We start from the raw sequence: 17726 nt of genomic DNA, 5'->3' as shown, positions 1-17726 counted from the left end.
ATAACAGTGCGATGAATTCTACTACAAATAGTATAATTGTGTTATTATAAATATAATACTATATATATTGTGTATAAATGTGGATTGGCGTTTATTAGATTATTATTCAAAGTGATGGTTTATTGGGGAGGCGTTTATTCAAATAAATACCATCCTAATAGTTAACACATAATTTATAACATCTTTTGAAACTTCCGCGACAGAGTGGGCCGTTCCGGCCCAAGAAGAAGGAAGACGTTTTAGACGGCTTGCAACATGGGCAGACGTATCCCGGACACAGATATACAGGTTTTCCTGCTTAGCTTACTCAATAAAACTCGGCCATCGAGATTTCACTCGATTTTAAACAAAATGTCTTATCATCAGATCTCCCTATGTAATTTTATAATATTCCCCACAATATATTCTGATGCTTTATGGTGTATATTTATTTTGCAGTATAATTTTTATTTTTTTAACTACTGTACCTTCACACGCGCGGTTCGATCCCAAAATAAACAAAAAACTAAAATGGCTAGCCACAAAAGCCAACTAAGTTGAAACCAGGTAGTTGCAAGGTGAACCCGTGAACTTATCGTGAACCCGGAAATTATTTTGACCATGTACAATTGAAATTGAGTTGAAAATCTACTGATGAAATCAGAAATTTTGTTTTAAAACTTTTTATAATATCTTCATATTCATATTCATTTATTATCCAGAAAAATAAAAACAATAATACAAAAAGCATAAATTAATTACATAAAACAAAAACAAGCATAGAAAAACGCAGAAGCACTATCCTGGCGGATTGTCAAAAAGCAAAAATATCGCTATAAAAGACTCTCCTGAATGGAACAAGATCGTAATAGTGAAAACTAATGTTATCAAATTAATTATTTAATTAATTTGTCTAAATAGGATGACTTTATGACAAAAACCTTCATTACAATGAATATAAACATTGTCAATGGCTTTCAATAAATGTATGATTTAGCATTCTACGACAAGTAGTTTACGAGACAGCATTTTTTGCGATTTTTAACCAATAACAAATGAAAATCAGTATTTTGTAAATTTATGATGGCTTATGACAAAAACTTCCATTACAATGAATATAAACATTATCATTGGCTTTCATTTAATGTATGATTTAGCATTCTACTACAAGTAGTTTATGAGATAGCATTTTTACCCAAAAATGAGTAAAATCATGCAGTATTTTACATGTACAAGCTCTGATTGTCTAGTAACACAAATTTAAAATTTCTTTTTGATATTCGCTCCCATATAGTTAGGGAATTTTTTAAGTACAAGCATATGTCAGAACAAAGAAATTAGTTATTAAAATAATAAAAAGAAATTTTACCCAAAAAAATGAAAAAAATGAGTTTATTTTCCATATATTTTGTAACATAATGACTCAAATGACTTTTGATGACAATCAATGTGCAATATGATTCATCGACTTTAAATTTAGCCTAATTCCAAAACAATTGATTCATTTTATCATATACTGTGCCATAAAATAAAGATAAAATTGCATGAAAAATACGTCATTGACCTATGACTCAAAAGTGCATCACCAGAATCATGTTAAAAATTGGGTTTTCAGATGTACCAAAGTATGTCTCACACAAAAATCATATTAATACCAATGATAAAATATGTGCACAAAAACGACTCATCTCTCAGATTATTTGAACGCACATTTAAGACAAGAAATGTTTTTAAAGCTATATGCATTATTTTTACAAAATGTCAAAAAAAGCAGGGCGTTTAAATATTGCTCTATTATTTAATTATGAATTTTTAAAATTAAAAACAACTTAATGAACTGAAAACACTTATTTAAGCATAAAACATGATAGGTTTTATGAAAATCATACACATTTTCTTAAAATCGAAAAAGACCATGGTAATGTAACTAAATACTGTTTCAACTAATTGTTTTCCTTAAAAAAACATTATTATGCCTTAAATGCCAGGTGCGGGCCAAAAATTTCTCGATCTATAGTTTCCCCTATGTTTCATAATTTTTAGGATTTTATTTGTGTTACACAAGCTTTTTGAAAATAAGCACTTTCTTATCAGTGGGGGATAGTTCAAATTACACAGCAAAATCTCTATTCTTTTGTACTCAAATGTTGTAAATAGAGAGGCATTTTTAAAAAACTATGAAAAATAAACAGTGTGGTAAAAAATCATATCAGATGACTCAATTTAGGTAATGTAATTTGAATTTTACGTTTCTGGTATTTTTATTATTTAAGTTTTATTTTCATGCTATAAAAAAAATTATCCACCGTATATCCACCATCTTTTTTTCATCTTCTAGGGAGTCACCAGACATGTTATTACATTAGGTTAAACTACCTAACTACTGAAAAAAAATCTTCCTGGTTTTTATAACAGTATTTAGCCAAATTTTGTATTTGACCATTTTAAGGGAAATTCATATCTTTTCGTCTTGATTTCTATTACAAATATTTGATTTATGTACATTTAACCAGATATTATGTTTAAAATTCATGCCTGTACCTTTAAGTTTAAGTAGGCAATATCTATATTATAATAACACTAAGGAAAAATGTGTTCCTCCAAAACCGCCAAGTCTAATACTACGGCCATTCGAGCTGGGGCACCTTTTAATTCCGCTTTATATATTAGTCATTATTAGAACGGAAAATTTGTACAAAAAATGTTTTTTAGACCAATTTCTTTGCAACTGCAATCCTCTGCTTTCCCCCGCTACCAACATCATTTGAGAATGCAATATACAATAGATAAATTAAAGAGCGCCACGGGCAGGTCATTGTCGATCGAGCATGTAATTGGCTACCATGCTGTACTGAATCCTGAACTGGATGGAGGATAGTAATCTCATGCGCCCATTATTTATACATAAGAAAATATAATACATCAATCAAAGTACAATATTTGTGTGAACAGGAAAACAAACTTTCTGTTTTCCCTAACTTAAGAATACAGTAAACCTATTCACTTTATGAGTTTCAGTTTCTTAGGGTAGGGTAGGAGGTGCTCGAGTCTGGGATGAACAAGAGGATCACAACATAAAGCTTTATAAATCCAGGATATTATAATATACTCTGCATATTTTTTAGACTCTCACAATGACGTGAGGCCTACACATCCATGTTTAGAACATATATGCACTTAATATATCATGGTGACAGGTACCTGCTAGTCTGTATAAATACTTCATATAATGCTACAATGTTTTAAACAGAAAAAAAATTTGAATTTAAAATTAAGGAATGTAATTACTTACTTCTTTTTGCTGCAAACTTTTGGTCCTTTTTTGGTCAAGTTTCTTTTTACTGAAAAAGAAAAGTTGATGGCTATAAGAAAGTTTCAATATTGAGTGCGGCGTTAGGCAAGGTTGCCCATTATCTGCCCTACTATTTATTTTAGTGACAGAAATAATGGCCATAAATATAAGAAATAATCCTGATTGCCAATAATGGTAATGATAACATTGTAAAGATTGCTCAACTTGCAGATGATACCGATATTTTTACACCAGATGAAAGTAGTCTAAAATATTTTTTCAATGAGATTGATCTATTCTGTAGTGTCAGGATTGAAATTAAATAAAAATAAGACAAATGGTATGTGGATTGGTTCAAACAAAATTGGTATGTTAAAAGCATTCAATATTGTATGGTCCAGTGAACCTGTACAATTTCTAGGAATTCATGTAGGTTATGATAAACAATTATGTGAATACAGAAATTGGGAGAAAAAAATTACAAACAAAATGTATGAAATCTATGGAAAAGACGGAATCTCAGTTTTTTTGGTAAAATTACTATTATAAAAACACTAGCAATATCAAAGTTTATATATACTGCTAGCATTATTGAGGTGCCTAAGGAAATAATTTTAAAAAATAGAAAAACTGTTATAAATAAAAAAGAAAAATAAAACGAACATTAATTAAAAATGTGAAAGGTTTCAATATGCCAGATCTCACTTCGGTGATAGAATCTCTTAAACTAACCTGGGTTAAGAGACTGTTAATCCCAGATCCAGGTAAATGGAATGTATTCCAAAGCTTTACCTTTGCCCTATTGAATATACATAATACAGCTAAATTTAGAAGAGCATTCTAACTTAGGCAATATGCCTTTATTCTATAGAAATATGATGAAATCTGTTGTAAAATTAAATAATATTATGCATGTAAACCCAACAACCACCATGAAAATAAAAAACAATAGGTGATATTTATATGAATGGTAGAGTACTTCCACCTTGTGAAATATTTCCTAAATTGTATACAAGACAAACGCCGGAACCTTCTGCTTGATATGCAGTGTCTTAATCATTAGACCACTGTGGCTTTCATGGTATTGTTCAAACTCAAACAAGCAAGCTAAAACGTAGAATGAATGGCAAAATCGATTAATAATTTTTCAGATTTTTGTATATTTGTAACCTGCATTTAATAAGCATTAACATTAATTTAGTTAAATTATTATTCAGCTGTCAAGAGCTATCAATTCAATAGTGAAATTTCCATTTATTGCCATTTGCATATAAAATATATTATGTTTCTGACATTCTGTGCCCGAATGGCAGCTGGATAAAAGCTATTACGAAACCTATTTTTACAAGAAATGATTAACCGGTAACATCTACCATTACGTAACACCTCAAATAATACATTATGCATGGGATGAGTTGAATCTTGCAATATAGAATGTGTTTTCTTAAACAGATTCAATAGAGCTCTTCTCAAATCCAATGATACGTGATGCATACTTAACAACACGTTCATAGATCTGACTTATCTTTACTTGAGACCTGGTGAACCACAAAACAATACTAAAGGTGAATACACTTTCAATAACTGAAAAGTGACATAATGAAAGGGTTAACTCCGAAAGATTTCAGTCTACGCAAAAAGTAAAGGCATTGTTGGGCCTTTTTGATACACTTGGATATGTGATCATGCCATTTTAGATCGCTGGTAATCACCACACCAAGAAACTTAAAATTATCGACAATCTCAACCTGAATATACAATGGAAATTTATTTACCCGACTACCAACAAGCTGGGTTCAGCACAAGAAGACTATTAGACAAGACCATTTTCTCCTCAATAATAGCAAATTAGGTGAAAAGATATCATTATGTGGAATGCAATTATAATATTTTATATTATTTTGAAACAAGAAATGTTAGCAACCTACAGTAATACCTAGTATTTTAAACCAATTTCCATTGGCTAGCTTATTTATACTTTTGAACAGATAGGTACCTAACAAGACGGTTTGTTTACAAGCGGTGCAGTAAAAAACTTCTACAACTTATTCTTCACAAAATTTACAGCATTTATTTCGAAAAGAAACCTCCTCTTTAGTTTGCAAAAGTTATCGGAAAGAATCCCAACCAAGAGTACTAAAAAAGAAGTACATGGGCTCTTTTCGAGGTTTTACGGTATTGGCGAATTGAATCTAAGCTACAAGACGATGTCTTAAATTACATTGAATGCAAACAACTCGATGGCGTAGCCATGGGTTCTCTATTCGGACCACTAATGGCCAACATATTATTATGCAACATTGAAAAGACCTTACAGACTTTTAACAAGATGCCATTTTTCTATCGATACATTAACAACACGATTGTGTTCATGCCCAGCAAGGATGATGCATACAAGTTTCTGGACACGCTAAATAATGCACACACTGCAATTGACATTACTATGGAAGTTGTTCATAATAACTCCATTAATTTCTTAGGAATTACCCAATACCATATCCAAAACATTTGACAATACATTAGAAACCAGAGTGTACAGAAAACCTACTGACAAAGGGCTTCTTCTATCTTGCACTATGATAGCCATGTTGATGTTAAACATAAGAAAAATCTTGTGTAAGGGCCGGGAAACATACTATCTAGTCATCATGCTCTTTGATTGGAACTTAACTTAACAACATCATATTATTTTTAAACATTCTCTATGTGACTTTAGAGTGTGCCTTAAAAGACTTTGCTTGCATTAATATATGACACCACCTTTTTTATCAAACAGTTCACTGAATTTGTATTAATCGGTTGCGGGGTTAATTCAAGAAAAGAAAACTAGACTAAAGTTGACATTTGTTAAAAAATGGATCAAATTTCTGCCATGAGCACTGGTTTGTTGGGCACTGATTAATTACACCTGAGAATTGGCACTTGGAAGAGAGATGAAATGTTCCATTCATCGCCGTCAAGTTATGTTTTACAAGTTTTGTAAATAGTTTACTATTACGATGTTGTACTCCGAGCTCTGTACCAACATTCAGCAATAAAAACAATTATGGTAAACAGAGATAGCCTGCAGCGAGGCATCCTCGTATTATTGTGTGCAGGTATGTTTCAGCATCAACAACCACTAGACAGTGTATACCACATTCGGAAAAAACCCCTTTTTTGGGGCAAATCATTTCAACCTAAATTCATTTCAATCGTCAACTAGAAAGCCACTGCGAGAGTGCATACCCCCGCCTACTGTAAAATTCTCCTACATAAGATTTCTCCGGGAAAATATATATACACGTATATATTTGTGTGTGTCTTAATGCTGTGATTTAGGCTTAATTTCACTACAAGCATGTGTATGCGAATTTGGTGTAATGGTTATGTAGCCGCCTTTCTTTAGATTCTGTTGACTAACAATAGAACAGAAACACCAAAAACAAACAGAATAGGAAAAGAATAGGTTTTTTAAAACTACTCGTATCAAAAAACCTGTAAATTAAATCAATTTATGTTTTAAAATTACAAATCACAAATTATAACTCTTGTCCCTTGTACAAAAATGAAGTTTTTTGGACAAGTAGTTCGAGAAAATGCAATTTCAGTTTTAACACTAGCAGGTCTGAAAATTATACTAAAAAGTGGTCCAGAATTGGGACGTGGTCCAGATTGCCTGCAAACTTTAATGGAGTGGTTCTTGACCACATATCTATCTGTATTTTCATTTTGGTAAAGATTTTGTAATTACTTTTTGAGTAATCCTGCTAACAAACAAATGAAAGCACTCAGAAACTTAGTGAAGTACTTGGCAAAATATATCCACTGATAGGGAGCATGTTGAATGATACTTTTTTTGCTTTTGGTATTAGCTTTACATGGTTCAAATCCTGCTGGGGTTTATAATTTGTTTAAATAATTTTTAATACAAACAAAATCCGTCATGGCAACAATGACCTTTCTAAAATCAAGATTGACCAGGAGTCGATGAGTGTCTTGAAGCTGTGCCGATTTGCGGCGGCCCTGCCTTAACCCATAGAGTAAGCTTAACCGCTCGAACCAGTTTACTAATATTTTGGTCCATATCAAAGAATATGTCCATGTTAAAAGAAGACAGAATGCGTGCTATTTAATATATTGTACGGAAGATAAGCTTTTGTGACATGACCAATATATCAATTTTCCTGAAAATCAATAGGCATTTCTGTATGTACAGGTATATACCTACCCATAACAAAAAGTCTTAGTAGTTATAGCTCTATAGCGGTTAGCCTTATAGTCTATCCGGCTTAGTAGATATAGAGCTGTCGCCTATTTATCACCTACTAGTAGATAGATATTTGATAGATTTTTTATAGTCGTTAGTAGATTTTTGCCTCATTAGCATATTTCGCGATGATATTAGTAGGCGACACCTACTAAATACAACTATTATTAGACTACCAATAATCTATCTAGAATGGATTCTTAATTGGCTATTATTTGGCTTTTAAAAATCTACATTAATTTGCTATTTATGGGCTATTAAAAATCTACTAATTAAATGACTATTATTGGGCTATTAAAAATCTGTATAAATTGGCTATTATTTGGCAATTAAAAATCTACATGAAATGGCTATAATTTGTCTACTTAAAATCGACATTATTTGGCTATTAATATACTATTACAAATCTACTAAATAATTGGCTATTATTCAGCTACTAAAAATCTACGTTATTTGCCTATTATTGGGCTATTAAAAATCTACATAAAAATGGCTATTATTTGTCTACTAAAAATCTACATTATTTTGCTATTATTGGGCTATTAAAAATCTACTTAAAAATGGCTATTATTTGTCTACTAAAAATCTACATTATTTGGCTATTATTGGGCTATTAAAAATCTACATAAAAATGGCTATTATTTGTCTACTAAAAATCTACATTATTTGGCTATTATTGGGCTATTAAAAATCTACATAAAAATGGCTATTATTTTTCTACTAAAAATCTACATTATTTGGCTATTATTGGGCTATTAAAAATCTACATAAAAATGGCTATTATTTGTCTACTAAAAATCTACATTATTTGGATATTATTGGTCTATTAAAAATCTACTTAAAAATGCCTATTATTTGTCTACTAAAAATCTACATTATTTGGCTATTATTGGGCTATTAAAAATCTACTTAAAAATGGCTATTATTTGTCTACTAAAAATCTACATTATTTGGCTATTATTGGGCTATTAAAAATCTACTTAAAAATGGCTATTATTTGTCTACTAAAAATCTACATTATTTGGCTATTATTGGGCTATTAAAAATCTACACTATTTGGCTATTATTGGGCTGTTAAAAATCTACTTAAAAATGGCTATGGCTATTAAAATCATATAACTATTATTGGGCTATTAACAATCTACATATAGATATTATTGGGCTATTAAAAATCTACATATAACTATTATTGGGCTATTAACAATCTACATATAGATATTATTGGGCTATTAAAAATCTACATATAAATTGGCTATTAAAAATCTACATAAATTAACTACTGTTAATTTAGATACTTAAAATCTACAGAAATTAAAAATCTAATCTTTTCTGGCTATAATACAGATACAGAACAATAACAGTTACTTTTGTAACAATTTAGACTTATTAAATGAAACAAGACATTAGTAACCAAATATACATTTTATAAATTTATTTAACAAAAAATTAAGATAGTACAGTATTTGTAAACCTTAATATCTTAACCATAACATTGCACATGTTTTAACTCAGTTGGACATGTGACATGAAGAATGCCGAGCAACAGAGCAACACTCATCACTTTTGTAACAATCTAGACTTATCAAATGAAACAAGACACAGTATCCAAATATACAGTATACATTTTATTTAAACTTCAAAATTCAAAATAATTCCTGAATGTGCACCAAATATTGTCAATATTGACATGAAAAATTAATTACGCAAAAGCACACTTCACCATAAATTAATCATCTTTGCACTTGACCATCAAATTTGTACTAGTATAGGTTAAAGATCGTCTCTCTGAAAAAATAATTGTTTAAACATTTTTTTGTTGAATATGCCATTTGAATTTTGCTATACAAGGGCTACCTACCAGTAACCTATTAACAGACTATAAACAAACTGATAATAGCCAGTAACTATTAATAAACTATTTATTTTATATACTTAGGCCTACTAAGAATTATTACAAATAGATACAGTAGATATAGCTAGATGACCTAGGCCTCTAGGCCTAGATACTGCATTAGATTAATATCACAGTTGTAATATCTATCAACTGCATACTTACAATAGCTATACTAGGGCTACCAATAATAACCTATTAATAGACTAGGCTTACAGTAGGCCTATTAACAAACTGATAATAGGCCTAGGCAGCCCAGTATAACTATTTAGTATTAATATTATAAACTAAAAAATCTATTTTATAATTGAACCCTGGGAAGTAGGCCTACAACTTATGGCTTATTACTATGTTTTCATTTATGTACACACCTATAATTATATTATACTGTATAATGCCATTGTTGAATAAATAAATGTTTTTTGAACAACAAACAGGCAATGTAGGGCCTAGGCTAACTACTAGTAGGCCTATAAGCCTAGGCCTAGTGCAATTTAAAAAAGACTAGGCCTAGGCTAGGGCCTACCTAGCTTAGTAGCCTAGTAGGCCTACTAACTAATACAGGCCTGGCTAGGTTATAGAGCCTACTAGAGGCCTACTAGCCTAGCTTCTAGCCTATCAAAAAGGAACACTTTAACTTTAACAAATAAAATGTAAAGATATGGATTGATTCACTTACCACTAAACTGACATTGTGGTTGGAATAAAAATAAACATTCATGGTCTGATCGAAAAGGCCTACAACAAGCGAATGCTCCTTTTTTTCTCTGATCATCTGCATCGTGCATGCTGCTGCTGCAAAAAAGAAGCGGGAATTTGGGTGTAACAATTGTTATACACACGCACTAATATATAGACAACGGCTATCTATAACCTATTAACAAACTACATTTTACATTTTACATTTAACTTATATTCCATACCTACTAAATATCTATTATATATAGATAGATGGAGACTACTACAAGTCTATTAGAAATCTATGAGTAATACAGTTTTGTATTATCTATCAACTGTCTACTTATAATAGATAGACAACAGCTATCTATAACCTATTAACAAACTACGTTTAACATATATTCCATACCTACTATATCTATTATATATAGATAGATGGAGACTACTACAAGTCTATTAGAAATCTATGAGTAACACAGTTTTGTATTATCTATCAACTGTCTATTTATAATAGATAGACAACAGCTATCTATAACCTATTAACAAACTACATTTAACTTTCCTTCTATACCTACTAAATATCTATTATATATAGATAGATGGAGACTACTACAAGTCTATTAGAAATCTATGAGTAATACAGTTTTGTATTATCTATCAACTGTCTACTTATAATAGATAGACAACAGCTATCTATAACCTATTAACAAACTACGTTTAACTTATATTCCATACCTACTAAATATCTATTATATATAGATAGATGGAGACTACTACAAGTCTATTAGAAATCTATGAGTAACACAGTTTTGTATTATCTATCAACTGTCTACTTATAATAGATAGACAACAGCTATCTATAACCTATTAACAAACTACGTTTAACTTATATTCCATACCTACTAAATATCTATTATATATAGATAGATGGAGACTACTACAAGTCTATTAGAAATCTATGAGTAATACAGTTTTGTATTATCTATCAACTGTCTACTTATAATAGATAGACAACAGCTATCTATAACCTATTAACAAACTACATTTAACTTATATTCCATACCTACTAAATATCTATTATATATAGATAGATGGAGACTACTACAAGTCTATTAGAAATCTATGAGTAATACAGTTTTGTATTATCTATCAACTGTCTACTTATAATAGATAGACAACAGCTATCTATAACCTATTAACAAACTACATTTAACTTATATTCCATACCTACTAAATATCTATTATATATAGATAGATGGAGACTACTACAAGTCTATTAGAAATCTATGAGTAATACAGTTTTGTATTATCTATCAACTGTCTACTTATAATAGATAGACAACAGCTATCTATAACCTATTAACAAACTACGTTTAACTTATATTCCATACCTACTAAATATCTATTATATATAGATAGATGGAGACTACTACAAGTCTATTAGAAATCTATAAGTAATACAGTTTTGTATTATCTATCAACTGTCTACTTATAATAGATAGACAACAGCTATCTATAACCTATTAACAAACTACATTTAACTTATATTCCATACCTACTAAATATCTATTATATATAGATAGATGGAGACTACTACAAGTCTATTAGAAATCTATGAGTAACACAGTTTTGTATTATCTATCAACTGTCTATTTATAATAGATAGATAACAGCTATCTATAACCTATTAACAAACTACGTTTAACTTATATTCCATACCTACTAAATATCTATTATATATAGATAGATGGAGACTACTACAAGTCTATTATAAATCTATGAGTAACACAGTTTTGTATTATCTATCAACTGTCTACTTATAATAGATAGGCAACAGCTATCTATAACCTATTAACAAACTACATTTAACTTATATTCCATACCTACTAAATATCTATTATATATAGATAGATGGAGACTACTACAAGTCTATTATAAATCTATGAGTAACACAGTTTTGTATTATCTATCAACTGTCTACTTATAATAGATAGACAACAGCTATCTATAACCTATTAACAAACTACATTTAACTTTTTTTTCATACCTACTAAATATCTATTATATATAGATAGATGGAGACTACTACAAGTCTATTATAAATCTATGAGTAACACAGTTTTGTATCATCTATCAACTGTCTACTTATAATAGATAGACAACAGCTATCTATGACCTATTAACAAACTACATTTAACTTTTTTTTCATACCTACTAAATATCTATTATATATAGATAGATGGAGACTATTCCCAGTCTACATAAAAACTCTTAAGGTGAAAAATATCTATTAAAAACTACTAACAATGGTGTAGCTTAAAGACCTACTTTAAATAGTGCTATATCAACTATGATACAACTACTTACTGTGTACTTTTAATAGGTAGTACCTATTATGTCACCTATCTATTTTATGTAGTCAGAAAGTAGTCAAAGAAATTATGATAAAATCCTTAGTAGCCAAGAGAAAAAAACTACTAACGGCCTATTAAGCCTACTAAGGATAGAGCTATTTCTATTAAAGACTATCTAAATATACTTAGTTATTTCGTTATGGGTATTTACAGAATGAAATAAGAAAGGACACATGCTAGTGGTACTAAAAAACTAATTATCAACTAACAATAGTTTAATTTGAATAACAATAGAACAGCAATGCGGTTTTTTAAAACTACTCGTATCAAAAAACCTGTACATTAAATCAAATTATGTTTTGTCAATTACAAATCACAATTTATAACTCTTGCCTCTTGTACAAAAATGATATTTTGTAGTTCTCGAGAAAATGCCATTTCAGTACACTTGTTACTTTAAGACTGCTCGTCGGCTTTTGAAAATTGTCTCCTATCTTTTAACACTAGCGGGTCTGAAAATAATATAATTTATGTTATTTCTGAAGTTATTAATAAACCAATTTTCTTGATTTTTAATAGGCAAGGTCTGAATGTATATACCTATCTACACCAAAAAATTCAGAATAACTTAAAAACTGCTAACAAACAAACAAACAGACAAACAAACACGATCGACTACATATACCTCCTTGGCGGAGGTCAATAATTAATTATCTAACTCAACTTAATTAGTATACTGGTTTTTATTAGGTGTTAAAAATCAGTATCAAAAGTATGTACCAACTATAAAGTAACATTTCTAAAAGCGAATTACCGAATTTTGATCTTACGTAAATTTATATATACTAGATGGTGAGCTCGCTTCGCTCGCTCCCCCTCTAGGACGTGTAGACGATGGTTCTCGGAATGATAATGACTCGGGTAAAAAGTTTTAGAAGGACATTCTGGCCTGTACGGTTACCATTATTTAAATGCTTTTGATATTCGTAAAACTAAACCTACTCACTAAACCTGTTTCAGTGTCTTAGATAATTAATTTACATAAAGTGTTTATTGTAGATATGAAAAGTCCGGCCTTGTCTTTTGAAAATTATAGGTGTGCTACAAATTGTACTCCTCAATATATACAGGGGTGCTGTAGGTGTGCTGTTTGTATTTTGGTGTGTAGAAGTTTGCCAAATTTAAGGGTGTTGTAAATCGCACTCCTCAAGGACAGTTTAGGAGTGCAGGTGAGTGATCACACTCACTCGCCTTAAAAGACAAGGCCTGAAAAGTGGTAAAAAAGAATAACAAATGCTTGGTAAATTGTAGATAACAGTCCGATGAAATCTACTAAAAATAGTATAATTGTGTTATAAATATAATACAATATTGTGTGTATAAATGTGGATGGGCGTTTATTAGATGGTATTTGGATTGGGGGGGGGGGGGTTTGGGAGGTTTGGGAGAGTGGCGATAATTATTTAAGTGATGTTTTATTGAGGAGGTCTTCCGGGCATTTATTCAAATAAATACCATCCTAATTGGTATAATTAATACATTATTCCGCGACACAGTGAGCCGTTTTGGCCTAAGAAGGAATATGTTTTAGACGGCTTGCAACATGGGCAGAAGTATCCCAGGGTCCTGACGGGACACAGACAGCGCACAGTATACATAAAGTCCTGTCAGCTTACTCAACAACTCAGCTATCTGGGTTTCATTCAATTTCAAACAAAAGACATCAATGACATCAATTCGCTCGATGTCATTTTATATAATTATTTCCCACAATTTACTCCTATGTTTTATGAATATATTTAATTTGATCTTTATGTATTAATTACTATACCTTCACACGCGCGGTCCGAAAACAAACAAAAAACCAAAATGGCTATCGCCACCAAACACCAACGGCCAACTTAGTTGAAACAGGGAGGGTTGAAACCAACCATGCAGGGAACTTGCAAGGGGATTACACACCTTACCTTGAACCTGGAAATTACTTCTACCGCGCGTAGAGTTAAATTTTATCGATTGAAATCAGAAAATTTCTTATAAAACCCTTTATAATATCTTCCTAAGATAGAAATATGGAACAATAGCGTCGATGTGAAAACTAATGTTATCAAATCTACGTTTCGCAGTACATCTGAGATAGATAAGGTAGGTATCCATGGCGGAGATTTGTACCGAATTTTTTGGATTGTGCTCGCCTATGTCAGAATTAACCATAATTTATATATAGATTATGTTCCCAAATTTGATTATTATGTACTGAAAAAAAAACCTGAATTAAATACATACTAGAATTCATCTTGAATATGGTTTAGCTACTTCTCCTATTTGGATAAGAGTTTGTAACTAGTTGTTTAAATATTTTTTGTCACCATTTGATGCTTTGTATTTTGTATATTTGTTAATATTACTCATTTGTTCTTGAGAATGGTTCCATGATGGTTCCGATACGTCGATCTTTTTGCCATTATTTTTTATTCTAAATTTATCTAGTGAATGTCTCTTACTGTATTTCTTTAAAAAAATACAATTTACTATTGGTTTTCAATGGAAACGACTTTTTTTATATTTTTTATGAACAAGAATTTTGATAAAGATAAGTGCGTGAGCGGTTAAGACAGTCCATGGAACTGCAAGCTTTGGTATGTCTTGACTCAAGCCCAGTAGAAAAATTGATGGTCGAGTGTATCGGCTTATCCCTTGGTGCTAGAGATGACATTTCTATTCACGTGTAATGGTGAAACACCAGATACTTCTTTTGTCTTGGATTTGACAAAATTCCCGAAGAATCTGGTATTCTCAGTCTTTAGGCTAGCACTAACAACATCTCTGATGTAGGATTTATGAGCTTTACGGATCTTTCGGTCAGTCTGGCGGCAGAGTTTTTTTAATTTTGCCCAGCAGTTTGCAGAGCAATACTTTTTGGCACTTTTATGCTTCTTTCTGTTGATGTCTCTACTTATTGAAGGAGTTGTGCGATTCCTCAACAGAGCTAGAATTCTCCATAACAGCATCCATGGTGTTGAAATACTCTTATATCACTATCAGCAAATTTGGCTTTTGCGTAGAGGAAAATCTCGGTGGTCAAATGATTTTCGATTTTAAGACTGTACATTATAAGTTGACGGAAATACCTCACCAGATGCAATGGTTTAACTGAGCCAAGACTCCGTCCCAATCACAATATTGGGGTCTTCCGTAGTAAAAATGGTTTCAAATATGTGACGTTTAGCACTAATACTTTGAAAGTTTATGTTGAGAATTTCAAGTTGGTAATATGATCTTTGCATTTTGGTTTTGAGTTCATTTTGGAGTTACACTGATCTTTCTTAGGCTTTGGGCTAGATGACCAAATGGGTTCCCCTGGAACAGAAGAATCATTAATACTTGAAACATCCGACATCCGAGTAGTAATCCATAGTCGATCCAATTCAACAGGTTCATCCATGTTAGGGATGTTAAAAATCCGGATGCATGTTAAAATCACAAATGGCAGAGTAGACCAATAATACCTCAGAAGATACATGGTAAAAATCCACAAAGTCACAATCATGAGTTAAAAATCCCGATTAAAATTCAAGATGGCATATCTGTGATAGTCAATACACATAAATACAAAGTTAGTAATGCCTACAAAAACAGTCAAAATGCGATAAAAAATATATCCAGAACGGTCCAATGATGTCTTGGTAGCAGCACAAGAAAATTGCAACCAGCTCCCATGAAGCGCCCTCTAGAGACCCTAGTCCACACACACACAGCCACTGTCACTCACCGGCGACTAAACCGGTACTCCCACCAACTCTTTAGAAGCATGGTTTGGAGGGTGGTTGGACACCCAGTTGGTACCAACACAAAAACCAACTACAAGGGCGTCAGTTCAGGAAAACCAATGACGGCTATCCAGCAAAACCCCGCCACCACTGGTAGATATGGCTTATGCCAACTTACTAATTCCTCTATGGAAGGACTTGGTGCACTGTATCTCATCTGTTACACCCCTACAATCCTCTAGGTCATGGGAAAACTAGAACTAGAAAGATTAGTAGACCTATGTATCGTTTGGTAGGTAGGGCCAAAATAAAAAATAGCTTGTTTCCGGTTGAGCGCCCGGGTGGATTTGTTTAAAAAAAAAAAAATTCTACCCGCAAAATTTTTTTTGGAGATTTCCCCTATTCATCAGATAGCGTAGTAGTAGTAGTAGTAGGAGAGGACTGTCATCTTTTTGTATTTTATATAAATATTATGTGTATTTACGATCCATATAAATAATAATTAAGGTACGATGTTTAGCGTTTACAGTTTACCGTTTACCGTCCTGTGTTGAAAAAAAATTATCTGGCCTCCCGACTGGAATTTTTTTCAGACGAAAATCAACAGGATTCAGGCAGTTTTTTCACATTGAATGTCAAGGCTTAGTATCTCAAAAGTTGGGGTTGCGAATCTGCGCAAACCACTTTTTAAAAATTCTTGTACTTACGCTTCTCTTTTCTTATAACTTTTGTCATATGTTGGTTTGGAAATTTCATCATCTGAATTTTCTGGCTCTTGAGGAACATTACAATCACTAATGAAAAAACATAAATAAAAGCAAAGTTTAACACAGGGGTTCTGAACAGGCAGCCTGCAGGCCAAATGCAGCTCCAAGTGCATTTCATACAGCCTGCAAATAGCTACTGCTAAAAAAAATAAAGAAAAGACATGTACATTTTTCAAGATAATTAGTTAAGGTGTTACGTTTTTATATTGCGTTTTAAATTGTATTGTATCTATGTTTCTAAGCTCAGGAAAACAAAATTTCATGTATGTAATATTATGTGACAATAAATTGAATCTTGAACCTTGTACCCATAATGCCCATGAAATTCCAGCCTTCGCACCATGGTTCCTGTAAGCAGGGCTTTCAATAGTAGCCAGCATTGAACGCGGGAACCTAGCAGCTCTAATTTTCTTAGCTCAGCCTGGTCCTTATACATTTTTGTCATATTTCAAATTTTAAGTGCCATTTCCAGGGACCTATCAGTTCTATTTTTCAAAATGTTCTTATCTAACCCCAACTATGGTGGGCATGAGGTCCTGGATACATATTTCGTAAAGATAGTAATCGGAAAAATTATTATTTTTGCACTCCTTGACACAAGGCCCTTGTTATACGACTGGTGCCCCACCTGTAACTTCACATTCTATTATGTGGCCCACGACATTAGTAAATTACAATCTGGCCCATGATAGAAAACTGTTGAGAATTACCCCTGGTTTAACATATTGATTTAGATTCTTCATCAA

The 17726-nt window shown here is 31.7% G+C and overlaps 1 protein-coding gene across 4 annotated transcripts in view; it reads right to left on the bottom strand.

The window, feature by feature from the left end:
• The window catches only part of LOC144849190 (MORC family CW-type zinc finger protein 3-like), a 72465-nt gene that overhangs the window by 20592 nt on the left and 34147 nt on the right, over positions 1 to 17726 (bottom strand). For all 4 annotated transcript variants that reach the window (XM_078706227.1, XM_078706229.1, XM_078706228.1 and 1 more), the window contains 2 exons: positions 16921 to 17007; positions 3272 to 3320 (listed from right to left, as the gene is read on the bottom strand). In XM_078706227.1, the coding sequence (XP_078562353.1) occupies positions 3272 to 3320; positions 16921 to 17007 (136 nt within the window). The remainder of the gene's footprint in view (positions 1 to 3271; positions 3321 to 16920; positions 17008 to 17726) is intronic.

Source organism: Antedon bifida, chromosome 7, assembly GCF_963402885.1.
Source record: "Antedon bifida chromosome 7, ecAntBifi1.1, whole genome shotgun sequence".
In the NCBI taxonomy this organism is placed as follows: Eukaryota; Metazoa; Echinodermata; class Crinoidea; order Comatulida; family Antedonidae; genus Antedon; species Antedon bifida.
The sequence above is the reverse complement of the archived record's forward strand: the minus strand, read 5'-3'. Positions and strand labels throughout refer to the sequence as shown.